The following is a 27,311-nucleotide window of genomic DNA, read 5'->3' on the forward strand; positions in this document are numbered from 1 at the left end:
AAGTCTTTCCACTTGTTTGCTTACAAAGATGACTTCATTAGCAAATGGAGTTCCAATAACCAATGTTCTTCCTGACTGATGTCAATCATCTGGGAAAGCTTGGTATCATTCACTGGGTTAATAAAGAAAAACAGCAGTTGAAACCTAGTGAGAAGATTAAACATGCCTAAATGAACTCCTGAGCACCAGCTGGAATGCAGTAAGTGGGACTTCAAACAACAGACACCCTGGCTAATACAGTAACAGCAACATATCTGGCTATCTGACACAAAGCTAGTTATTATTCCATGGCTTCAAAGACAGCAGAAGCAAAGGGGTGATGATTAACCTAGCAGGATATTAGAGGCAATCCTTCAGTCAGCTGAATTTCAGGACGGCTGAAGACTGGAAAGGAGACCACGTACGGTCACCTTTGGTGTTTCAAACCTTTGGGGCAGTATAAGCCCACCACCAGATGTGATTAGATGCATTGTTGTGCTCTGCTTGATGAGATACTTCATTTGATCATGCACTGACATACAAGTTTAATAAAAATCCAAGCTAGTCAGCAAAACTCAGCATTAACACATTGTAATATATGAATAAAACACAGTAGAAATTGAACAGTATTGCCAAAGTACTTGATAAAACAGCATGCTAAAATGTAGAGAAACATTTATCTGGTTTGTTGACTACTACTCCTCAATACCTGAAAATGAATCATTATTATGGTTATTTTTTAATTGCTTTACAAATAGATTTATTTTCTTGATTTATTTCTTAAGCAACTCTCATTGTATAAACAACTGCTCAGGCTAAGTTATCTAAACACTTAAAGTAGTTTTTATATGAGAGACATGATTATTATTATGAAATAGCAGCTATGAGCATGATTTTGCAGTATTCTTACCACACTAAATAACAGAAGCAAGGAAGCACTTAAAAATTCATGAAAGTGAAAAAAGGGCTTTCAGTATTACAAATAGAAATCTGTAAAACACTATTTATTCAGGAAAATGCTTGTGAGATACATGTCTCCCTAAATAGCTCATGACATGCTCTTCTACACTGAAGATGAACAGAGAACTTCCTTGGCTTTGTTATTTTATGAGGGAATGAGCTTCAAGGATTTGAGCTATATCAACAGCCAGAAATAAGCCGGAGGAACAAGAACACCCTACTGAGAAGCACTGAACTTCAACTACTTCTGTGTTTGCTACAGTCAATTTGATTGTAAGTAGAACATGTCACAGTGGGATATCTTTTTCCACACCATAGACTGTAAACACAAAAGCTGGCAGTACAATTATGTTTAGGCAATATGAATGATTAAGCAGTTAAAAGCAGTGATCAAACAAGACTGTGTATATATCACTACTATATTTCAAATTTCTTCCTGGCTTAAAGGCTTTCTCATTAAAACTCCCAGTTTCACAGTAGTAGGTCCTAATTCAGAGAAAGGCACCAAAATGCATTTTCTTCGCAATTTCTGCCTTTCCACTCTTCATTGCTCACTAATAATTTAAAATTAAAAATAAATTATTATCAATGGTTTTAGGTGATTATCACATTTAGAAAAATCTTCTTGCTCATAACATACATAGTAGCAGGTTGCCACAAAAAAGGGGCCTGAAAATGTCTTACTAATCAGTCCAAAGCAGCAATCCTGAGCCTGGGAATGTTGGCACATATACCAGTAATGCAATTAATTCCTTCAACTGCATATGAAAAGAATTCTGGGGTTTGCTGCCAGAACAGGTAATCCAAATTTAATAAAACATCACCGCCATAACATGTCCAGATCACCTATAGTTAGAGAGCAATTCACAGTGCACATTAACATGCCTTCTAAACACTGACAAAAAGATCTGTATAGTCAGCTGATGCAGCTTCTGATGTCTTTAGTTTCATGGCTTTCAACCCTGGAGTCCTTCCTTTGAATGGAATATTTTCCATGGTATTTCTATTTTTAGAAGTCTATTTGATGAAATTATTTACACACACTCATTATTCTTTACTTCTGAGCTGAGTTAATTTCTGGATCATATAAACTTTTCTGATTGTCATAAGGAAAAAAAAAAGACAAAAGGAAGGAAAAAATCCTCTCCTCTTATCAGTGACCACATTTTATCCAAATTCAGCAGAAAAATTAAATTTGGCAAAACACAGGGCAGGCTGGCACAGAGTAAAGACTATCTGCAAGGGCTGATGGAGCTAATGCTGGCCACATGCCACAATGCTTTTTTAAAGAATCCACAAGAAAACACCACAAGAGAATAGAGAATCCAGTGCCCAGCGCCAGAGATTTTGCAGCTCTAGGGCCACTGCTCTGTATTGACACAGTCTTTCATTGTTGCTCTCAATAAACTCTTTATCCCCTTTATTTGCCAGTTTCATCAGTGCATATTCTTTGCCAACTTGCTATTCATGGAACAATAATAAGCAACTAAAACAAACAACTCTCTACCAACTCCCTACCCCTACAATCCCACATTACTTTTTTACCTTAGGCTTTATGCTTTGCTCTTAATTCCAGGGAAGCTAACTTCTTCCCACAATCTCCAGGGAAAGGACATCAGGAGAATATGTCAACATGTAGCCCATGCATTGCCGCATTCCTCTGTGGTTACATAAGGCACTGAAATTTTTCAGTGTCGTTCTCTTACTCATGAATATTTCCATGAGAAAAATGTACAATTTACTTTCCCATTCTAGAAAGCACTGAGAAATCCCCTTGATCAAATGCAACAAAATCCCCACTTTCTTAACTGTGAGGCAAGAGCTAGTGAAAAGTCTGTACGTTCTATAAACTTCATAGCTACTCATACCAACACTCTTCAGTCACAACTTCCTTATGTTAGACACTTGTGCAATACTTTAGATATTAGAACTTCTCTACACTTAAGAACTAAGTCGCATACAGTCTTGAGGACACTCCAAGAACACAACACTGATGTTTAATGAGAGGGGGGTTTTTACACCACATTTGCATGCTTACTTGATAAAAAACATACTAAAACTTCCTTGAAAAATAGCTATTGAACCAAATAATATTATACAGACACAAGACAATATTGATCATATTCCATCCCTCTTTTCACTATTCCTCTCCTTACCCCACTCACTTTGTGTGTAGATGTGGAAATCTAACCTTATTCACATAATCAAAACAGAAAGAAATGAACCCTAGTTTAGTATGCAAAAGCAGTAAAGTCTATAAAATTACTAACTTGTTTTGACTTTGCCTAATTATAAATACAGGAAATAATACAAATGCACCTAAAAATGTATGTCCTGTAGCCTTTAATGTGGAGGACACAAAACAGTACGTACTGCTCATCTGTTTCTCTGAAGTTAAAGCATGTATGTAACTTCCTAGCTCTTTCTCATATTAAATGATGTAATTTTGTTTCAATACTCCCACATTCTTGTATTTTATTTCTCATTACCTCATTCTTACAAAATCTTTTCTCAATATTTTAGTTTATAAGACTGTTTAACAATACTGCTGCATTTGATTAGAAAACAAACTGACTTTGCAGGGAATAACCATGGTTTAAACCTTTCAATCATCAAACCATATTCACAGAATTACACTTAACAAGTGACTAATCACATGGTGACTAATCACATGGTACCAGGCAGAACAGAAATTTTCCTTTGCCACCACTGCAATTTTTTACAGTCTTTTTCCACAAACATGGCTACAATTTTCAGAAAGCATTTGGTTTCTTTTTACTTCTGAAATTGTAAAGATTGGCTGTAGGGTATAACCTAGTACTATTTCTAGCATATTATTCTATTTTTCTAAATTACATTCAACCAAAACATTTCTATACAATGACAGTTTTGCAGATATGCTTGTTGTCATCCTGTATACTTTTGACCAAGATCCTCTGTAAAGGCCTGAAATATTCCAATATATCTTCTGTCTTGGAGAAAAATAAATCTTAGAAAACAAGCATATTTCCCTGCTTTTTTTCCATTCTCAAATAATTAAATATTATTACTAACTCATCTGCGCTCTCAGTATTTTCCCTGTTTGCTGATAAAACTACTCTATAGTTCTCTATCAGGAAGGTCTCAAAGATTCCTAAACTTTTATCCCTGCAAACTTGCGTTGACTCTCAACATACTTTCTCTTGTTCCATCTGGGGATTTAAAATGCTCTTTCACGATCTTCCACATTCTTCCCCCACCCCATGGATGTTTATTTCCCAGAACAATGTCAGACTTTTCCAGGGAATTGGGTCCACATTCCAATATTCTCCCCCCAGACTCTTCCAATGAAACACCGTTTATCAGGCATGCTACGTCATCTCTCACTCCTCCTGGCACATCCCAGCAACACTGAGCAGGCAGAGAAGCACCACAAAAAAGAGGACAAAGAAACAAAGAGCAGATGCTGCCCGAGGTTGAAAAAGCAGAGAGTGATTTCCTGTGTGGCAGCTAGGGAGTTGCCAGAAAAAACATGGGAATTCCCAGATTTTTAGTGAAATGTAAGGTACTGGTGCATCAGATGATCTTACAGTAGTACTTGAAAAGACATTTTTCTGTGTTTGCTCTTAATCTTACCATGCACCCAAGGAAATTTTAAAAATACTTGTGCCTATTTGCAGACAAAGAAATATAAAATATAATATCAGAATATAATTAAAGCCTATGCTGCAACACATTCTCAAGGAGCCAGAGCTCTGACTACCTGACGAAGATCACTTCTGCCAGTTCAGTGCTATGCACACATAGGATGAGATGCAATGTCCCCAACTAGTACCCCATCCCAAATATCTTTCCAGAGGAAAAAATAAAATATAGGATTATTTCTGGTATGAACAGGGAGCTCTAAGAAGCTGCTTCTATGAAACCAAGAATAAATCACTGCAGCAATTATCATGCAGATCCTCAGATCCTGTAAAAACTTCTGCAATATATCTTTCAATGCTTTTATGTTCCATGATTTTTACATTAAGTAGATTTCCCTGTTCTGTGAAGCGAGCTGCTCAAAGAAGGATCGGTCCCGCTGGCCTGTGCTGGATTGAGGGGGAGGGATGAAAGGAATGAAAGCAGTTATCAAGGCATTTGTAAGTAGTGAGCTCTTGGAACAACATTAGAGTTGAGGGTCATGGGAAACAGAAGCATTGCTCACCCTTCTTCCTGGCAAAGTCTTCTGTGCTTGGGCAACAAAGTAAAATGTGTTGTAAGACCAGAAGGAGGAGGAGAGGGGAAAAAAATTAAAATCTGTATATTTAGCTTATTTAAAAAAGAAGAAAATATTACCACTTGGCTTTAAAGGAAATGAAACACTTTCCATATGAAATTCTTTCAGGCTCTGAAAGCTCAGGAATACAATGCTTGATTAGATTCTTTTGATCAGACAAGTAATATCACAGTCACATGTACTTCAGTACTGCACTTAACAGGGGTGGGAGTGTGAGAGTTCTAACACATACACAAACAGATGTAACATTTGTTTAGAGAGTCAGATATGCACTTCCACATATGGAGGGCAGAGCTGAGATTCCTGATCAAGCAGGATTTTGTTCAGTGACTTTAAATGTCACTAAATGTCTCGACCAAACTTGGCCTAAAGTAAGTTTTTTTCCACTCAGCGTACCATACAGCCAGTGCACTATTACACACTGCTTAGCTACTTCTCACAACTTAGAGAGAATGAATACTAAACACATCAGTTTCATACAGCAAACAAGCTTAACATGCTAGTTTAAACTGTCTTCTTCCTTTAAAATATGAAAGCAATTCACAAACTCCAGATATGAGAGCACTTAGAAGTCTTTTAAAGATACATTTTTGAGGGCTTAAATTAAATCACTTGCAGTATCATAAATTAAAAAAAACCGTTACCAAAATACCTATATTCTAAAAATGGGTGGAAAAAAATAACAGCCAAATGAAATATGCTTCATTAACTAATGAAATGCACAACCACAAATCAGCTTCACCAGGTGAGCTCCTGCTTAAACAAGTTAAAATTAAGCGTTCCCAAGGAGTTTGGCGTTAACTCAAATTTACATGAGACTATTTCCTTAACACTTACTTTTTTTTGCATTTTACTTTCCAGATTTATTGCATTTAGATGGAGAGAATTATAAATAGCCCCTGTAAAAACCAGTATTCATATGATGTTTCTTTCTCTGTATAAAGCCACTTCAAAGAGCAGTATCTTTGTACTAAAAAAAAAAGAGAGAGAGAGAGAGAAATATCGCTCATATTCATTTAACTGGATTTTTTACTTAACTTCTCAGACAAAAATAAGGAATTTGAGTGACTTTCAGCAGAAGTCTGTCTCGTTTCTCTTAAGTCAACAAACATGTAAGAAGGACCAACTAGCTTTCTACATGGTTCATGTACCATTTTTTTTCAAATTTTAATTCTCTGGAATTTTGTTCTACTTTCCTGTCACAAAAAGATTTAGGAACATATGAAAACATCCTCTTGTTATCTTCCTGGCAGAGTGATATCCTTTAATTAATAATCTTATTATGCATTAGTACTAGTAGTGTTTATATTATGGCATGTGTAATGAGTTCTGAACTAACTACTATCATGAACAAATGAGACCTTGTCATTAAAACAGATATATAATAACTGGGTTGTTTTATTACTCTACACTCCGGCATGGTCAAGAAACATATTAAATTCTAGTAATTATTTGAAACTGGGGAAAAAGAGACACATCATTAATGCCAATCCATCAAGCCACAGGAGACCTGCACTTAAAAACTGTACATAGATTTTGTCTCACTCCTTGACACTGTCTCTTGATATCAAAGGTACAGGGAATTGAGGCAAAGGTACATGGTAAGAAAATGGCAAGAACACCTTGTTTAAAGAAGTGCACACACAGCAATCTGCCTGAAAGGGGTAACTGGGGAACCACAAGTCTTCCACAAAATGACAAGCAGTACAGAAATGCTGGTTGTTTCCCAAGTGGAAACAAAAGGCTGTCTAACAGAGCAAGAAGCAAGCTCAAAACAAAGCAAGAAGATGCTTTTTCTTAACATTTGTAGTTAAATAACGCATCTCACTATAACCGGATACTTTGGATGTTAACAATTTATGTGGGCTCAAAAGAGGACTAGACAAATTCACAGAAGAAAAATCCATTGAGAGCTATTGAAGACATAACTAACCCCTTGCTTAGGAAATCTTCAAGCTCCAAACCACTGGAGGCAGTGGAAGCCTCACTACACTCTGCCTGCTGTTTTTCTCTGCCTTAGACAGTCAGTGCCACGCGTGAGAGAAAAACAGAACCCACAGCACAGCACTCACCCGCATCTAGAGACAGGATGTAACACCAGATAAACTTCATGTCCAGCCCTGCACAGTTGTGCTTATGCTCTTTGTAGGAAGATTTGGACACATATTTTGTAATTGCTTCAATGCCTCAAGACACCATTAGCTGATAACCACCACCTGCTAGTAGGAGGTCATCATTGTCATGGATGAGCCGATCCATGGCATAAGCCCTCTCCAGCCACCTATCCAGGGACATCTGTTTGAGCAACAGGCAACAACAGGAGAAGGAGCTGAGCTCACACTGAAAAAGTAAGGAGCATGAAAATGTTCTGCCCTCCTGGCTGAACCACAAAGAGATATTCTCCAGTGTACAGGCAATGGCAGGTAGATGAAAGCTGTATTATCTCCAACAGCTCCACAGCCAGAGGATGTGGGCCATTACACCTTTAGTTATATCACAAGGCTGTAATTCTTCCAGAAAGGACTTTTTTATTTATTTGTACTATGAGGTAAACTAAGTATAACTTTTTACAGTAAAAATAACTGCATTAATAAATAAATAGCTGACAAAAAGTTGATTTGGACTACCAAGCCCAAATGGCTTCAGTGAAGACTGATTATAAAGCTGAATTCCTTGCACATGTATATTATCTTCATCCTTCTCCTTCAAAAATGTTCCTAACTTATTCTTAGCATGAGGGAAGTCACTGTGTGGACAACTGTTACATGACTCTTCTTTTCTTCCTCAGTATTTCCTCAGCAACCAAAATAATAGAAGCAACAAAAATAAAAGAAGTACATTTTTGTATCATATCCAGCTCCACTACCCTATTTACAGATGGAAATGCTGAAAGCAATACTGCCTAAGGACACACACCCAGAACTGATTAGGCAGGCCCTTACAGTTCTCAAGTCCTTGCCCATTATTCCAGATGCCATTCTGTCACACCAGGAGATGTTAACCAGAGCTGCAAACAACACAACTTCTCACACTTCCCTGTCACCACAAAATCTGCAACTTCCTTCTTCCAAAGTGGCACAATTTTGAAAAATAGTTTTATATTAAAAGGAGTGAAGAAGACCCTAATTTAATTGAAATAAATAATAGAAAAAAATAAGCAGCACAACATTATATTGATCCATTTAATGCAGCACCTACAGAAGGCCTGGCTACTCCAAAGTTACAGCAGTTAGTGCTCTCTGTTTCAACTCAGTCTCCGTGAAGATGAAGAACACCAGACACACAAATATGCCTACTTGCCTAACAGTCATTTGCTAAACTTTCGTTCAAGCATCTTTAAAAAAAAATTTAAAAAGAAAAAACAAAATTGTGACAGACGATTAAGGCCTGCACAACTGAACTCCGACGTTTCTAAATCAGAAGATTTTACATTTAATATAGGATTTTTGCACATATAATGTTTCTATCAATTTTCAGGTGCTGCAGGATATTATTTATCTTTCTCAAAAAACATATAAATTTCCACCAACTAAGATTAATTCCAACTAAGATTTCAATCCAACTTCATCACAGCTCCATCTCAAGAATCAGTATCTGAAAGAATACTGAAGAAAGTGTTTCTTTGCATAGAAGTTCTAGACGAAGCCTACAGAAGTTTTCACTACGAGAAATGGGGAAAAAAATTCCTTCTTTAAAGACACAAAACAACACTGAAATAGCTGATAACAAAGCTTTTGGAAAACACCCACCCATCTTGTTTCCACACACAATGGAAAAGTCAATAACAAGTCAATGAATTGATAATTCACTGAGAGAAGGAAGAAAAAAAAAGAAAATAAACACTTTGAGCCTGAACTAGTTATTTTATGTTATTCATGAAGGAAAATTTGGTGTTTAAACCTAGAACTGTATTTTTATCCAAAGACTGAATGCAGAATGTCCCCGACCTCACCATAACATCATTTTCCCTCAAGTTTGCTGCAAGAAATTGCACTTGAGACCTTGAATGTCTCACAGTTTGTTGGCTAGCTGGATTTCCATTCCATCACAGCCTCCTCCTCTCCCTTTTCTCAATGAAAAATGGCTTAAAGACTTATTTCAAATACCCAGCAGTACTATGACTTCCTTAGACTCAATTTAATGCAAGTGGGAACTTTTCCATGAAAGTATACTTTTCAAAAACCATGAGAATTCTTAGCAAGCTTAAAACCAAACAAGTTCTGTAACTGGACACAATTCTGAAATCACTGATTCCTTTTAAAATGGAACTGGAATTTTCTGTAAAGTGAAAAGTTTCAGTCTAGAAAACGTCTGCTATCTACAATGAGCAATATGAACCAAACAAACAGAGTACAAACATGGTAGTCTGGATTTTGGACACTGCCTTCCAAGTGCAGAACTTTTTTTTCTTTCTGTGAGCATGTAAAATGCTTAACTGCAATGGATACTCCTTTCAGAGCTCCATGTCTGTTGATTGTAATCCTTGTTCATCTGCAGTTGAACACATACATAAACATGAATCAATGAAGAGTCTCTGAATTACTTGGGGGAATTAATTTAACAGCCAAGCAAAACAGCTTCTTCCCAAAACATTCATGTTAGCTTCCTTGACATAAGCAAACAGAGCAATTAAAATATTGGCTGCAAGAGGAGGAAAACATGGCACTAACTAGCCAGGGGAGGGGGTAGGGATGGTGTTTACTTTTTAGTTTTTTTTATTTAAAACTACAGCCACCAGTAAGCAGATGGTTTTGCACATATCTTTGGGTCTAACATGCAGGGCAAGACATAGTTTCTCCAAAGTCAATTCTATTTTGTGAATTGTATCTGAACTTAGGATGCCCAATCTATACATTCTTAAGAGAGACCATAATGACTCATGCTGACTGCTGCAATAGCTCAGCTATTAAGGATTCTGATCCTCTGGCTCCCTAAACATACAATAGCATCTCTTGTCAAGCCAATTATTCTCAAAGACAGCCTTGCTAAATCCTTTTACAAGCACCTTGCAACACAGAACAATACTCCTGGGATCCACTCTTCACAGACAAAAGCACAGAACACTGAAATAATCGGAGCTACCTCTATGCTAGCTGGTCACACTCATTACTTAGCAGCCAAAGAGCTAGCAAATTTAACTTTGATACCCTACCCTCAAGCTAAACATATAAATGAATCCTGTGTATTCTGCTGTTAATTCCCATAATGTCTGAAAATAAAATTTAAAAAAATCACTGTGGAATAATAATTATAAACTGGGTAAAGACAAGCAAAGACTGCTCTCAAAATTATTGTGGGAAACAGTAACTATAAATATGGATGAGAGAATCAACATTAAGTTTGACATAAATAGCCTCATTGAGAATTATTTTCCTATTGGATTTGGAGGTCACCAAAATATGCACACAGTTACTTAGAAATAGAACACCCACTAAGTCAAACAAAAACAAGGACTTAGAGTGCCAGTTTTTCAGTAATGACACTCAAGGTGCTGTTTTTTTTTGTTTTTTTTTTTTGTGCTAATCCTTCCTCCTCCTGTTTTTAACATGAAAAATGAAACTTCTCTTCCCTCAAAGAAAAACAAAATCCAATAATAACCCTCAAAAGTTCAGTCTCGGCAAGAAAATTTAGTAAAGGTTTCAACTTAAGAAGTCTCCTTGAACCAAATTACCCAAGTGGCTAAAAGATTATGCAGCTGCTAACTTCACTAGTTGGTATACAGTTTCCCAATAAATACACCTAAAAATCATTTCATAATTTGTGGGTTTGTCCTACTTCATGAAAAAACAGGACATGTTTCTGGATGTGCATAATAGTCAGATTCTGTTTTTTATCATCTCTGCACAGATAAGCAATACCTCGAGGTGCTTGCACAACAGCTTTTTGAGCAAAGAGAGATGTATTGACGAAAAAATCATATTCAATTGAGAATTCAAGAGCATTTAGCTCTTGCTCTTTTATACTTCTGAAAATATCATTAGCAATTTACATAATCCTTATAATATTTTACAGTCCAAACAAATATTTTCATTTAAAGATCAAGGCAGGGCAGTAGTAGAGCTGTAAGGAAGTTAGCAGAAGGCTCTTCTTTTAGCTTCAGTTTTGCTAAGTACTGAACTCAGCAAAGTGCATATTCCAGCTGTGTAAAGTATTTATCTTGAAAGAAACACAAGAGGATGTGGGCTTTAAGCCAGTAAAATACTCAATCATCTGGAATATTACAGGACAGACCAACCAAACTGGTTTCACAACTGCCAGGGCACGAAGGCAGTACTTAACTCAGTTGCCACAGCTTCTTATAACGGAATCAAACTTTAGTAGATTTTCTGTACTAACACTTCTTTTTCCTGCCAAGTAATTCCCTTCTGAATCTCCAAGGAGTCTTACTATTCATCAGATACATCATAGAACAAAAACTGCCATTGTCAGATAAAAAAATAAGTAGAAGGCATACAACAAAGGAAACATTTTTGCTCCTGCAGTGCACACTTAAATCATGGATCTGCTTGCCTGCTGTCACAGACTGGTGTGGAGCCTTACAGGACACCTGGATTTCAACCCAGGATGATATAAATCCCTTTCTGAAAAGGGGTTATTTGATGACACTTGGGGACATTTTAAGCAGAAGGCTACGCAATTTAGAGGTTCTCCTTGTCTGACTTACAGAAGCTCAGCACTTCTGTGAGGGTCACCCACTGGCCCTCACAGAAGTGAGTCTGAAGGCATAGTGCCTGGCTCTGTGAGACTGCACAGATGCTGACACAACTCTGAATCTAAATATCCTCACAAAATCTGAAACTTGCATCTCTGTAATAACAGGACCTAACTACTGACTACATTAATTTGTTTCATGGGGAAATAATCAGATTTTGCAGAAGTGCTTATTAATTTATGGGGTTTTGTTTGTTTAAAAATCCCCAAACATTCCATACACTTGACATCCTTTTAGAAGCAGAAGCAAACTTTGGAGAGACCAAATTCCATGTTGCAGATCTGGATCTCACCATAAATCCTCCCTCCTAAATTTCTCTGAGAAGCACAAATACAGTCCTCACTGGAATGAATGAGGAGTTACAGAAGTATGACTTCATATTTAAAGAGCCAACATATTTTTAATGAAGTTTAACAAAACAGTATGACAAAATGTCTGCTGGCAGTATGACGTACAGCAGCATAAAAAATTCTACTGCACTGACAGTAGGGATTACCTGAACAATCTGTTTAGCTTCAGGAAAAAATGAACGCCTATTTCAATAAAATATACTAATGAACTGTTTTAACATCTCACTCCTATGATAAAAAGTGCTTATTTTATAAGTACCCAAATCAAACCAACTCAAATAGTAATTCAAATGTTTAAAATGGTATTTAATGCTTTTATAGAGAATAACTTTTTTTTTATTTCAACCTGAAGTCATATGTAAAAACTGAGATGAAGTGCAATGCCCCCATAACACTTAACAGACATTTAAATTACTCAACATCTGGTTATATACAGAAAAAAACCCAAAGTACTATTTACAGAAAAATGTTCAAGTTAAAGATTAATCTCCCCAAATCACAGATTTTATTTTACTGTGGGACAACTGTGACAAGAAGAAAAGCAAGAACTTGGCATACAATTGGTTTATCTTTGATATGTGCCCAGAATCCAGACAAGGGATTGATACACAGAAACTCCAACTCCCACTGGTGCAGAACCTCATAGTCTCTGCCCATCTTCACTGTACTCTGCCCTTCTTGCATATCCCACAAAGGGGAAGGGGGATCAAGATTCATATCACTTAATATGCTTTAAAAACATAACCAGACTAACGAACCAACCAACCAAGAAAATATCAAGCCACTAAAACATCATCCCCCCAACCCATTCACTACTAAGAGTAACACTGCTGTCTTGTGTTTTATTCCATCTGTACAAATGCATTGTTGTTCAATGCCATTTTGATTTACAAAGGAGCAAGAGAAGCGTTTGTCAAAATATCATGGACTCCTTTGGGAACATTAAACATTCAAGAAAACATTGCAAAACTGATGTTCAACCCAGCAACACAGTACTCAGAGCTTCATAATGACTCGTCAAGAGAAGTGACAAAAGTAGGCATGCAAGGGAGTTTTTATTGTAAAACAGTCTTGAAGTCTCAAGGTACATTGACAACTCTGGCTTCCCATAGAGAGCATCAGAGAGGCTCTGGAGTGTCAGTGAGGAGGAGTTGTGACAGCATAATGCGTATTTCACTGACAAATGATTTGGAAGCTGTCAGAAAGCTGGTGGAGAAAAAAAATCCACATGATCTGCAATGCCATTTTAGTAAATTCAGGATGATTACCATTCCCAGGGAGATTTGGGATATGATGCATTAAGAGACAAGAGTAAAACTAAATGAACCAACAAAATAAAGAATTACATTGTTGCTGTGCTGTAGCAATGCAAACAGAATAAGAATAAACACATTTTATCCTGCTGTATTTCAACTACACAGAGAAGGCATGAAACAGAAAAAGTAGCACTACATACAGTTATCAATATTGTACGAGAATATAAAATACAGAAGTTCCTAGGTTATATGGAACTAAAGGAAATCAGTAGGTCTTGTGAATTTGTGAGTTTAGTTTGCTTAGACCAGAGACCAATGTGTCTCTTGGATTACAGAGGAAAAAGAATGGCAAAAAAAAAAAATTACAAGTTTTACAAAACTTGTAATTTTTCACTTCTCAATTAGACATGAAAAAATAAATGCTGAACAAATTTCTTGAACATGGCCTTAACATTTTTATCTTTCATCCTGCAATCTGGGGATAAACAAGATGGTAAGACTTAGATGAACATGCCATCAGTTCATGGGAAAACGAGTTGTGTCATGCTGGCTAGGGTGCAGAAGATGGTATCTTCAACCAGCTAACAGAAGCTATAGCTTAAAGGGCAAACTCCAAAATTCTGTGTGAGTGAATCAGGAAATCTCTCAGCATGCAAAAAAGATTTGGCTATGTAAACAGGAAATATCCTGCTGTGTCTAAACGCCTCTTCATAAAATGAAATATTTTGGATTTCTCATTTGACCTTAGGCTCCCAAACAGCACAAAGATGCAGCAGCTCTAAGCTCACGTTGCAAAAAGCCAACCATACTGACTGTATTTGTGAGAAAACTTTGTTAAGTCTATTGCCAAGCTTACAATTATGCCTACAAGAATCAGCTTAGACACACCTCTGCGTTCTTATGTCAGTTTCCAATTAAACCAGTCATAGTAGTAGACAAAAAAACACTGTATACACAAGAACTGTGAGAATTTTGAGGTTTCTTAAGTAGTTCAGACTATCCCTATCTCAACAGGATAACAAAGCTAAGCTATTAAACCCACTTTCCTGACATTAAGGATCTTTGAAAAATGTTAACTTTGCTACCTTTACACACCTGTAAGACAGAACTTGCACTGAACATGTTTAGTGTATGTATATATGAAAAGAAACATAGTATTACCATCTTCAACTATTTGGTTTTGTTTCAATGTATATTTCCACAGGCATGTACATACCCTAAAATAATACAGTCTGGTGTTCAAAACTAAGAAAGAGAAAAGAAAAAAAACCACAAAACAACAAAACCAGACACCAAAAACATCCCCCCAAGACAGTTACTACAGCACAGCGTGTCCATTTTGAATCACAATGCTGATACCAAAGTAAAGAGCACCAGAGGAAAACATCTGAGGCCTTACTTGCAACTATTTTAAACATGAAAAACATTAAACTAAAGTAAAATGTCTTAAGGATGTATTCTTCACAGATTTCAAAGTTTCACTCACAATGTACATTCAAGGAATGTAACTTCATGACTTGCAAGTAGACTGAAAACATTTCTTCTTAAGGCAAAAAAACCCCAGTGTGATCAACAAGCCCTGCTACACTGAACAGAAATTTCAGGATTTAATACTTCAAGTCCAACAGGCCTAAGTGAATAAGACTACAACTTAGGGGAAAAAAAATCCAAACAATTTAAGGTTTTCCAGCAATGAAAAGTCCATTACAGTCCTAAGGAAGAACCTTACTACTCTGCAGTTGCAGGTTTATAATCTTAATTTGTATAGCTTCTGCCAACACTTGGATCTTCATAAACCTTGGTCTCTTAGCAAAACCTCCCATCAATAATTTTTCCTTTAATATAAATAAAAATATAAATATAAACACAAAATACATAAATATCAATAAATCTTTAACTTTCAGATTAAGTAACGGTGAAAAACATGTGCCACATGGTGTTTGTGGTCTTCAAGAAGCTGAGGCATGTTTATATGCCCTTCAAATGTTCAAAAGGGTCTTCTTTGTGCCTTCACAATTTTTCAGCATTATCCAGAAAACGAGCAGCAGGACCAGACTCAACATCCATAAATGCAAAAACTATCCATAAAAATCCTTCAACTGATATTTGCAGACATACTTCTGGCATCTGTCAGGCTGCAAGCCCATGTTCACCTTATTAAATGTACTCATCTTCCCCTCCACCAGCCAGTTACTTTCCACAGTCAGTGTAGCTGCCCTGTAGGCATGCCACATTTGCTGTTTCTTGACTTGCTGAAAATGTTCCCAAAAAAATTACACAAGGACAACAAAGAGTGATTTGCTGTGATTCTAACAACTTTCAACTCTCAAAAAAGAAAAGCATGTTTTCCAACACAGAAGTCTTACCACACTTCTTAAAAACAAGAAGCAAGGGAATTCCCACTAAAAACCAGAGTGAAACACTGGCCACTGTCAAGAAGAAAGTATGTTGAGAACCTGCAGTGCTTTAATTTCCTAGCTACTTCACATAAACTGACTTACACTAATAAATTTATCAAATTAAGGTAACAAGTCTCATATCCAATCTGTACAAAAATAACCAGTCTGTAATTCCTAGACAAAGACCTATGAGTCAAAAAACATCTCATCAGGCATTCATGATGCTTACCAAATTGCACTGTCTTTCCTTAGTTTTAACCACCAGTCTTGGTCAATAATATGCTGAAACTGGGAGAGGAAACAAAAAAACAGGAGAGGGGAAGAAGTAGTACTAGCCATATTTCATTTCAGTATCTGCAAATGGTTAATCAAAAATTAATGCTCCCAAAGATTATTTTAACCCCACCTACTTGCAGCTTAAACCAGCTCTTGTTTAACCAAATCAGATACCAACTGAAAGCAGCAATTCTTTTCCTCAGGTCTGTTTTGTACTATTGGACCTCCACCTGGTCCCTACTCTCTGGCTCTTCAAAGCACAACACAGATGGAGAAACCAACTCATTAAATGCTGAGAATGCCAAAGCCCAACTCTTGATGGCACCGACTTTTATGCAAATAACACATACCGTGAGATGAGATTCACAAAAGCATCTCTGAGTACACAGAGCAAACTAAAATTTTCATTATAAGCCAACTATTACTTTCCATTAAGAAGCCATTAGTTAATTTTTCTTTTTCTATACTAGAACAGATTCTTCACAGAAGTTATGGAGAAGTAACTTCATGGAAGAAGTAACTTCATGGAAGTTAGTACAGCTTCATAGACTATCCTGAGCTGGAATAGACCCACAAGGGTCATCAAGTCCAACTCCTGGCCCTACACAGGACAAGCCCAAAAATCCCAACATGTGCCTGAAAACTTTGCCCAAGCATTTCTTGAACTCTTGGAGGCTTGCTACCATAATCGCTTCACTGGGGAGTCTGTTCCAGTGCACAACCACCCTCTGGCTGGAAAAACTTTTCCTAATATCCAACCTAGTGGTAAAATATTTTATAAATACTTTTTATTTGCCCTAGAAGGTAAAATATTTGATAACACTTTATAAATTAACAGATGCATTTTTAAACATATATGTTTTAGCAGTATCAGTCTCTCAAATGTTCTCATAACTTCTTTTTTTCCCCAGAATAAGGTGATTTTATCGCTCCTAGGGTAAAGCTCAAGTCTTACTTATTTCTAGGTTTCCTGGAAGGCAAGCAACACGGATCTACGGCTTCCCTGTGTATGTAGGCTAAACGGTAACTCACAAGAGGAGCATGGAAAGGTATTCAGTTTCTTTCTTGAAGTATCATTATACAGCTTGTTTTAATGACAGCGGTAGTTCTAGACATGAAAAGGTTCAAAAAGGGAACAATTTTTTTTAATTGATAACCTCAGGCTCAGAGCAATCTTTTTCAAAGCAGCAAGTTTGTTCTGCATGTTCCCTGCAAGTTATAAGTAATTTTAGGGTTAGAGGAAAATCACCCCCCTATAATATTCATGGATTTAAAGTAACAGTTTATACAAATAGTAAATTCCACAGAAGATGAGTTCTTGTGTTCTCTCTACTTCTACCTCTCTCAACTCCTCCTCATTCTTTGTAAACAAAGGTTAAAGGTAAATAAGACAGAAAAGGGTGAGAACATGGAAGAAACAGAGTTACAAAGGAATGTAAACTTTCTGAATAGCATGGTCCCAGAGCTCCAAAGGCTTTGACAACACTGATAATCTAGGCAGGCTTTTGAACATCAACATGTACTACCACAACACTGCAAATCTCTCTGCTCTTCCATTTAAATCTGACCTGAACTTTTAAGAACTGTGGCTTCTAAGAACTGATCTGCACATATTTACACTGACATTTGGCCACATCTTGAAATTAATTATTACAGCAGAAAAAAAAAAATTCTCTTCTTGTGCATTTTCAATTAGCAAACAAAGAACTTAACTCAAAAAAAAAAAATGTCTTTACTAGGAAACCTTATCTCCTGTATTGGTTGTTTTACCAAGGATTTGTGGGTTTTTTCTGTGCATGGTGGTGAGACAGTGGCAAAGGTGAGGACTTGGGGAAGAAGAACAAAGATGATTTTTATATCTGATAATTTTCTAGAAGCAACCAGGTTCTTGCCCAGGTATTTTTGTGCAGAAAGCAGCAAGATGGGGTCATCATAAAAAAAATTATATCCTTAACAGAAGTCTAAACAGGGCAGCTGAATGACCACCTCATCTAACATATACTGTAAAAGAATTAAAAGCCATTGCAGCTTTTTAATGATTCCTTCCCCTGTTCTTTTCCTAAGTTCACCTGTCCCCATGAACAACAAAACAATTCTCAGTCATCAAATGCCTAGACAGCAGCTGCTCCTTAGAAGAGGAACCAAAACATTCCTCTTCCCAAGACAAAAGCACGGAAAATACTTGAAGAAAGGCTTTACTGGGTTTACACAGCAAGGTAGAGGCAGAGGGGGGCAGCAGAGGTGGCTTCTGCAAGAAAACATCAAAAGCTCATCTCATATCAGACAGATGGTTCTACAGAATCAAATCTATAGATACCAGGCTGGAAGGGACCTCAAGAGTCATCTGATCCAACCTCTTGGCAAAATCACAAAGATTCTTCTTATTGCTACCTATTTTATTTTTCATTATTTTTATTTTACTTACAGGCTTTTACAGTAGAAAATTAATCCTAATGGTGATACCTACTTTGATTGACATAATATCTTTCTGAGACCAAGAGTATCTCTGTAAACAGACACTATAACCCACATCTGGCATGCAAACCTCTCTTTAATCAACTTGCAAATCAACTAACATGAGCAGTAGGACAAACTGTGTGACCGAGGCATTTCAGCACCTTGTATCCTGCTTTAAATATTGAGCTAAAAGAAGACAAGACTTCTTAAGACATACAGCATTTCCATACTGTTTTGCCATGTCTGAACGATATTAATCAAAACACCAGAGTGCAGTAACATGTTTAAGCTTTTGTGTCCTGTGAAATACTAGTCTGCATAATTCAGAAGAGGGAAGTGATTTAAATTGATAACTTCTAACTAATCTGAAAAACTACACTGTAACATAGCCTGGAGTTTATAACCTGCTGTGAAATATATCTTTCTAATGAAAGCTATTTGCACATCACAGGGTGCCAATGGGAGGTTACATTACTGCCCAACAGTACTTCAATTCCATATTAATATGGAAGAAGGTCAAGTTATTTTTCTTCAGTTTAAATATATACTTCATTGCTACTGCCTACAAGATCCTGAGACTTTTTCACCTTTAATCATACACTTGAGGAACCCATAGCACCACACAGTCAAAAGACCATAAGCATTGATTTGATTCAATTATTAATGTTCTCACAGAATATGGAAAGATAAAACTTGTGAAGACTGTTATACTAGTTTTGTTTTCCCTACTTTTTGAGCTCTTGGAAACTTAAAACCCAATTTAAAAAGGCATAGAAAAGAGCTACTAAAATGATCAAGAAACCAGAGAACCTCTTAGAAGAGAGGATGTGAACAGCCTGTTCAGTCCAGCAAAAGGATGTGATTATTCACCAAGCAAATCCAAGTAAACAACAATGTTGAGTGAAAAGAAAATTAGCATAAACAAGTTTGAATTTCCAGATTAAATTTATTTTTAATGAGTTATCCAATTCTCAGAGTAACAAGGTTCTAGAACAGCCTTCTAACAGAAATAGAAAGGATAAAAATTGTTTTTAAAATGGAGCTTGACAGCAGGGATTACATTATGTAATACTAGCAGGAGACTGGATTTAATAAAGTAAATCCTTGGTACCAAATTTCTCTATATTCCAGATTTATTTACAATTACAGTTTTGAGAATATAGGAAAAATAGAATAGCAAAGATATAGCACTGGCTTACTTATTCAGTAGGAAGGACTGTATTGTCCTGTGGTTTTTTTGGTTTTTTTTTCAGAGGATGAATACGAAGTTATTTACTATTACAGGAAACTGCAAATTGCTGTAGCACTTCTGCCCACAAAAACCCAAGAGATCTGGACAAGTTCAGTGACCACAGCATCATATTTTCCATTGTAGTAAAGACAATATTCCTGAAGCAGCTGGTCTCTTATTAATAGAATTCATTTATCTTATTCATACCAAATGAAGCACACAGTAGACAACGAGCCAACTGGCCTATTAAGAAACAGATTAAATTTGACCTTTTAAAGAAATCAGTTTAAAAATCCTAATTAAAAAAAAAATCCACAATATTTTTTTCAAGCAGAGATATCATTTCATATGGCATTTGAAACTCAAAACTGCTCCTTTGGTAGCCCGACATAATCCAATTACCAAGTTTCTCTAAAGAATACCAATTTCAATACAATATTAAGGCTTAAGAACACCCATGTTGAGTCATTCAAGGTCTTTGTTAATACAGTAATCATTACTGACAGTTTGGAAATTCACTTGCAGGTACTACTGGTTCCAAATTAAACATCATGTGATGGCCAGAAAATAATGCACTCTGTAACAGTCCACTACATCCTGATATTTGTTTTCTTCACATATATTTGGCTAAAGATAATATGATACAGACTGCAGCTGCTTCAAGCACTAGAGGAAGCAATTAAATCCTTTTCTGGCCACCCATCAGCTTACTGTTGGTATCTCTGCATAAAAGACAGAACAATGTTAGAAAAGGTTTTGACAGTTACATCCATAATCCACAGATATTGCAGACACCATCTGAAGTTGCACAGGACCCTACAAATGCCTGTCAGAAGTAAAAGGACAGCAATGGAACCTATAACTTCAAAAACAAAACCGAATGGCAATGAATAGGTTTCAATTTCCTTTAAGTGGAAAAAAAGAAAATGTAGTTTCTCCCTGTAAATACTAGTTGTAGGACAGGGCTGGAGTAGGCATGATGACCACACGTGTGCTCCATGAAGCTGCTGCTGACTGTCATGAATGCTTACTTACAAAGTAAGTGTGACTCTGGGAATGTCCCAGAACAACACAGAACATATGGTCTAGTTTAGTTAGCATGACATCTTTATGTATGGCCATACTAAGAGGGAATTTTTTTTTTTTAAAATTGGGAATAATATACTTAGAGACTAAGAAATGTAAGCTACAGCTACATAAATAAAGGAGAATGACTGCTATCAAACTTCAGCAGTCAGTATTCAATGAACTCAGTCTTGCTTCACTTAGAATCTGGAAAAGACATAATCTTATGAAAATATGTGAGGCAAAGGTATCTGGGAAAATGCATCTCTCTGGAAAGATACAAAGGTTTTGTTTTTTTCATAAAAAAACGAATCCCCAAAGAGATAAAAAGATCGTAAATTCTTATGCTGTAATTTTGTCCTTTTTTTTTCCCAGGGAGCTAATCCCCAAAATTTCCCTATGTATAAACAGGTTCATCACTGTATTTTTATTGTTAGGTTTAGTAGAGAAGTGAATCATCCCTGAAAACCCTGAAATATGCCAAACAACTTGAGTCTTTTTATGTGTGAAATTTCAATAAAACCCTGGTAAATAACATGTCCTTGCACCCCTTGCAAAAAAACAGTATTTCCATCTTGTGTCTGTTTCTCCTTGTGTCAAGTAATAAAATAAAACTAATGACTGCTACTAAATTACAAAATTCTAAAGATATCTCCTAAATCTTATTTATATTACATGTACATATAACACCACATCTCTACATTGCTATTACTATTTGCATCACTCTAAGACACTTGAAAAAGTATAGTATTACTTAAAACAGCTGTAAACATATTAAACTTTCAACTACTTAACCCAAAACTTAGGCAGCTCTCATCTTTGAATATGTGAATTTGACAGGACTTAAGATGGAGAGGGCCTCAAAAATCAGAGGGAGAAACAGAAGGCTTCTGCACACCCTGAACCATAAGATCACCTGTACAAGATGAATGTCACTCTTCTGGATTGTTAAATACAATATTAATTAACTTTGGCAAGTCAGTAGGCTATTATGGAAATTAAAAGCACACAAGTAATTCTAGAAGGGAAGTTGTCTATATAATCTATAGGACAACACCCTAGACTAGGTTGCTTTTTCAGACAATAGCTACAAAGAAATTACAAAGCACATGACTGGAAAAAAGTACAGGGAAAAACAGACATGATGTTTTAACTGAAAACAACCTAGAATGAACAGAAAGGAGAAATATCAATTCTGCCTTAGGAGTCATTCTACAGCTGGAGCTCACAATGTGAAGCATTTAGGCATATGCACTTTCAACATGCACCTGAAAGAGCTATTAAATTAGGCGGCTGAAGAAATTATGAACACAACAGTTACCTAACAATCAAGACCAGTTGTAACAGGAAACCATTCTTTCTATAAATTTTTTTACCCTCTTAATTCCTAAGTTAACAAGAAAAACCCTCTTCTGAGTGCACTAAAAAACTATATGCTTCTACATAATGCGCCTATACCCAGGGCTAAAGTTCTGTCAAAAGATACATTTTTAATATAATAGGCAAGTCTCTTACATGCATAATCTAAATCTTTCAAGAGATAGTAATGCGTTTAGTACCTCAGCTGATTTGAAAAAGGAAGTGTAGTCCCAATACTAATACTAAATACTAATTGTAGGACAAGTCTGAAGTAGGCACAATGGCCATGCAGATAGGATGCCAACACCTGAACTAAAACTAAACTGAAACATATAATCTATGCTGTTCTGGGCTACTCACAGAATCCTGCTTATTTGGAAAGACAATGAAACAGTGCAAAAAAATGCTAAGAAAAAGCTGCTGTGCATTTTCTATCAATTCTAGCTTTATAAGTTCCCACTGTATTCACAATAGTCAACTGCTGCTTCATGGAACACAGCACTACAGCTCTGCATGCCACCTTGGAAAGCAGCACTCCAGAATTAACGTAGCAAAACCACATTAATGAAGTCTGACTCATTTTGGGACCACTCCAAATAAAATGCAAAATATTTTCATGCTACATTGAGTGTGTTTGTTCTACCTTCAATTTACCTTCAAGTGGAATCTGCCAGGTATTTATAAACATTGCATTGTTACAGTAACTTGAATACTTGATTGTGAAAATATTAAAATTTTGTAACATTTGTAATACAGAAGTTTAATTTTACCTGAAAAACCATGGACATGCTGTCATTTCATATAATAAACTTACATTTTGCAATCTTTAGAATAATGTGTTTTCTAACTGTGTTAAATCAGTTTCACTGTCTCTTTAAGCATGGTCAGGGTGACACGTTCCAAAACTCATTTCCATTGAAGCTCTACAGCACAGTCCAGTTATTTTACCCCATCAGAACTGATCATAGAAAATGATGTGTAAATAAAAATCCTAGATCTCCTAGAGATAAAATTTGGTAAATAATGCCTGTTTTGTTTCTGGGTTTTAAGGTTATTAAATATTCAAAAATCAAATAATAAAGTTATCACTGAACTCAACTACTTCACAGTTCGATTTTCAAACACATTTTAAGAAATTTGAAAAAATAAAAGGCTTGTATAAGTATTTTACACTTCACTGGTTTTAAAGGTGAGTAAGAGCCACTAATTTGCTTAAACAAGTCAAATTTCAGTGCTCTAGAAATATACAATAGTGCTACTTGCTGTAACAGGTACACTGTCCTTGCAGCATCTACAACAGTCTTTACAGTGTAAGTCCAGGATTTCTAAATTGTTCAGAAAAAAATCCAGGTATTTTCTCAGCAGTCCTAACACAGGAATTAAGGCAATATTCTATAAAAAAAATGACAGTCATGAAATCAAGGGATTTGAAATGAACAAGAGGACAAAGATTTTTTACTATACCAAAACAAACTACTTTTCTGAGGCTAAAAGACACAACATTGTAGATCTGTATATAGGATACAATAAGCATTGTGTCAAATAGAATAACATTTGAACTAAAAGGTTTGAAAAATCATGAGAACTTACAAATTAAGTAGTCATCACTTGAGATAGAAATATTGCTCTAAACCCTGCAAGGACTCCTAAGCGTTCTCCCCAAAACTAATGGGATTACTCACTTCAGAACCAGGGTTCAAATTACTTCTCAAATACAATATTTGTTCTATTGCAATCTGTCTTTGACAGCCATAAAATGGCTTGTGGTGGGTGGGACCTTATATCATCACGTTCCAAACCTCCTCCCATGGGCAGGGACACCTCCCACTACACCAGGCTGCTCAAGGCCCACCCAGCCTGGCCTTGAACTTTTCCACAAAGAGTGCATCCACAGTTTCTCTGGCCAACCTGTTACAGAGTCTCACTAGCCTCACAGTGAAGAATTTCTCCCTAATATCCTATCTAGACCTACCCCTTGGACTATTCACTGCACATCCTTGTAAAAAGTCCCTATCCACCTCTTGTATACCTCTCCTTAATTACTGGAGAGCTGAAGGAAGTTTTTGTCAGAGCCTTCTCTTCTCCAGGCTTAACAGCCTCAACCTCTCAGCCTGTCTTCAGACAGCCTAAGAAGAAAGTTGTGTTTGTTCGTATTTGATCTGGACCCAAAAGCAGTCAGCTCTCAGTGCTAGTCCAGGTCAAAAAAGTACTCATGTGGTATCCTAATCTGTCATTACTATTTTTTGGACCAGGTTTGTAATAGCAAGCTTTTACTACTTAAAACAAGCTTAGAGTTCTGTTACACAGAGAAAGCTTTTTAGCAACAAGAAAGGCTTAAAGTACAAATAAACTTTTTTGCCTGTAAAGAAAACTGTACCGATGAGTTTTCAGAGATACACATAGACTGATACTCACACACACACACACATATATATATAGATACACATAGATTGATACACACACACACATACATACATATATATATATATATATATATACACACACACACAAGCACTAGTTCTGTGTAATTGGTCATCTCACATCCTGTGGGCATGGGTTCAGGAATTTATTAAATTTAATATAAATTCACATAAGATGTTAAACTTGTACCCAGCTACTCACTAAAATTTAGATGTGTCCAGAAATACATGCATTTATATGAGAAAAAAACTCTCAAACAGGCAATAGCTGCTTTATGTAAATGCAATGCTGTAAATATACAGTTGATGCATGAACAAGTACAATTCAACCCTACTGTTGGGCAAATAAAATCCTCACAATTTTTACCTCCTAGGTAAGGACACAAAGTTTGGCTTTAGACTGCGGGTCAGAAACAGTTCTTAAGAACTACAGAGCTCAGAGCAACACCTGTTCCCTGGGCACATAACAAGCAGTACTGCTACCTCTAACTCGACACAAACCGGCATACCATGACAATGTGGCAGATATTTTTAAGGATTAATTCTTTATTTTGACTATCTCATATTGCAAAAAGAGATGCTGTAAGTTACTTCTCTGCTCTCCGTGAAGGAAAACTTTGGGCAACAGGTGAGAGATCCAAAGTGACTTAGTGACTTAAAGACAAGAAGTAGGTGGCAAGGTTTACAGGACGGGAGGACAAACCGAGTCTAGTGACACTCCTGGGCAATTTCCAGCTTTCACTTTATAATCTTCAGAGCATGACTGCTGTTTTCATGCCCCAGAAATCTGTCACTGCTTAACTCACAGACCTTTAAAAGCGCTACACTGCTCGTGTTTATCTCTGCTCTCAGAACTTCCAAAATACATAAAAGTTAATCTACCACATGAAAACACTATGAGGGGGGGAAGACATAAACTCTCCCTATAAATCCGCTTCATTATGTCGCTTTGCCCACTTATTACGAACATCTTCGTTATCAGAAGACACGCAACTAGCAGCCAGCGTGCCGCCGCAATACTCCAAGCCTACAGCGCACAGCGATCTACACGGCGACTTTCCTTCCCATCCCCGACCCCGGGCTCTGCCCGCATCCCCAGGCGGGACCACCTGGCCGGTCCGCGCCCCGGCGGCGGCGGCGCCCACGCGCTGCCCGCGGCCCACGCGGCCGGGCTCCCGGGCCGGGGCAGGGCCCGCGCCGCCCCCGCTCCCCCGGGACACCCACCCGGCCCCGCCGCGGGCGAGGCGAGGCACGGCGGCGGGGAGCGAGAAAGGGAGAGAGCGGGGCAGAGAAAGTTGAGGAGGCGCCTTTCGGCGGCTGCCGGCAGGGGAGCCCGCGCCCCGCGCCCATTCAAACAAAAGAAGCCCCTTCTCCTGCCAGCCACCGCCGGTCCCACCGCCCCACTCACTTCGCAGGGCCCCGATGAGGAGGCTTCCGTCCTTAATCAGCTCCTTGATGAACTTGTTCGTCCTCTCCAGCTCGATCTCGTGACACTTGAGGCGCTCCCTGAAATCCGGGCTGTCCAAGTAGGAGTCACTGAACTCCAGCGTGGGCAGCCCCATGGCAGCAGTGGCGGCCGCAGCCCCCCGGCCGGCGGCGGAGAAAGGCAGGAACGGAGGGAGGGCCGCGCCGAGAGACGGCGCCGAGGGCAGAGGGGAAAGCGGGGAAGCGGCGAGACGAGGCGCGGCTGCCGCCTCCCCGGAGAAGCTGCCGACCCGCCGCACCGGCCCGCTGGCAGCGGAGGCGGCGCGCTCCGGCCGCTGTCACCCAGCTACATTGCTGCCCGCGGGACACCGCGGGCTCCCAGCGCCGCCGCCGCTCCGCCGCTTCCGGCAGCGCTCGCTCTTCCTCCCTGCCCGGCGCTAACTCCAGTGCGAACCTCCCCCGGCCCGGCCGAGGAATTCCTCCTCCTCCCGGCGCGGCATGCTCACACGCCGGGGACGCGGCCCGGCAGTGCCCGCCCCTCTCTCGCCGCCCCTCCGCGCTCTGCCCTCCAGCGGCGGCGCGGCCTCGGGCCGCTGCGGCCCGGGGCGACGCGGAGGGTCCAGGCGGCTCGGCGAGGTCCGACGCTCGCCGCCTCCTTTACCAGGGGCTTTGGGACGGCCAGAGCAAAGTCGGGAGGGAGGATCCACCACGGGGCAGGGAGGCGCAGGGGCATTGCAAAGGGTGCGCTGGAGGAGGCTGGTTTGTGGCGGGGTGAAGCGGGGCAGCAGCCGCGCTGCTGGGGCAGGAGCAATGCCAGCCCGGGGGCTCCTGCCCCTCTGGAGGAGCCGCGGGAGCCGGGGCCGGAGGCAGGCAGCCCGAGCGGGCCTGCTCTGGCCGGGGATCCCGCTGGCACCCTGGCCAGCCTGCCCCGGGTGCGCGTCCGGCCTGCGGCGGGGCAGCGCCCCAGGGACGGGCAGACACAGAGGTGGGAACATCCGTGTTCTGCCGTAGCGCTTGGTTGCCATGAAGGGGATACAGCTGAGCAAAAATCCATCCTAAAGATGAGCATCAAGCCTGGTTTCTGCAGCAAAGTTGGTTTTTACAAGTATGTGAGTGGGCTTTTCACAGTAAACAGAAACACTTTGATTGATTCTTGTATGTTTG

The 27,311-nt window shown here is 38.5% G+C and overlaps 1 protein-coding gene across 1 annotated transcript in view; it reads right to left on the reverse strand.

Annotated features, from left to right (window-relative positions):
• Nucleotides 1–26,631, reverse strand: part of ARHGAP42 (Rho GTPase activating protein 42) — a 143,074-nt gene extending 116,443 nt beyond the window's left edge. Inside the window, exon 1 of the mRNA XM_041487372.1 lies at nucleotides 26,131–26,631. Within this exon, the coding sequence (XP_041343306.1) occupies nucleotides 26,131–26,284 (154 nt within the window). The 5' untranslated portion in view covers nucleotides 26,285–26,631. The remainder of the gene's footprint in view (nucleotides 1–26,130) is intronic.
• Nucleotides 26,632–27,311: the final 680 nt, after the last annotated feature.

The sequence above is a fragment of the Pyrgilauda ruficollis genome, unplaced genomic scaffold (genome assembly GCF_017590135.1).
Source record: "Pyrgilauda ruficollis isolate IOZ18807 unplaced genomic scaffold, ASM1759013v1 scaffold8, whole genome shotgun sequence".
In the NCBI taxonomy this organism is placed as follows: Eukaryota; Metazoa; Chordata; class Aves; order Passeriformes; family Passeridae; genus Pyrgilauda; species Pyrgilauda ruficollis.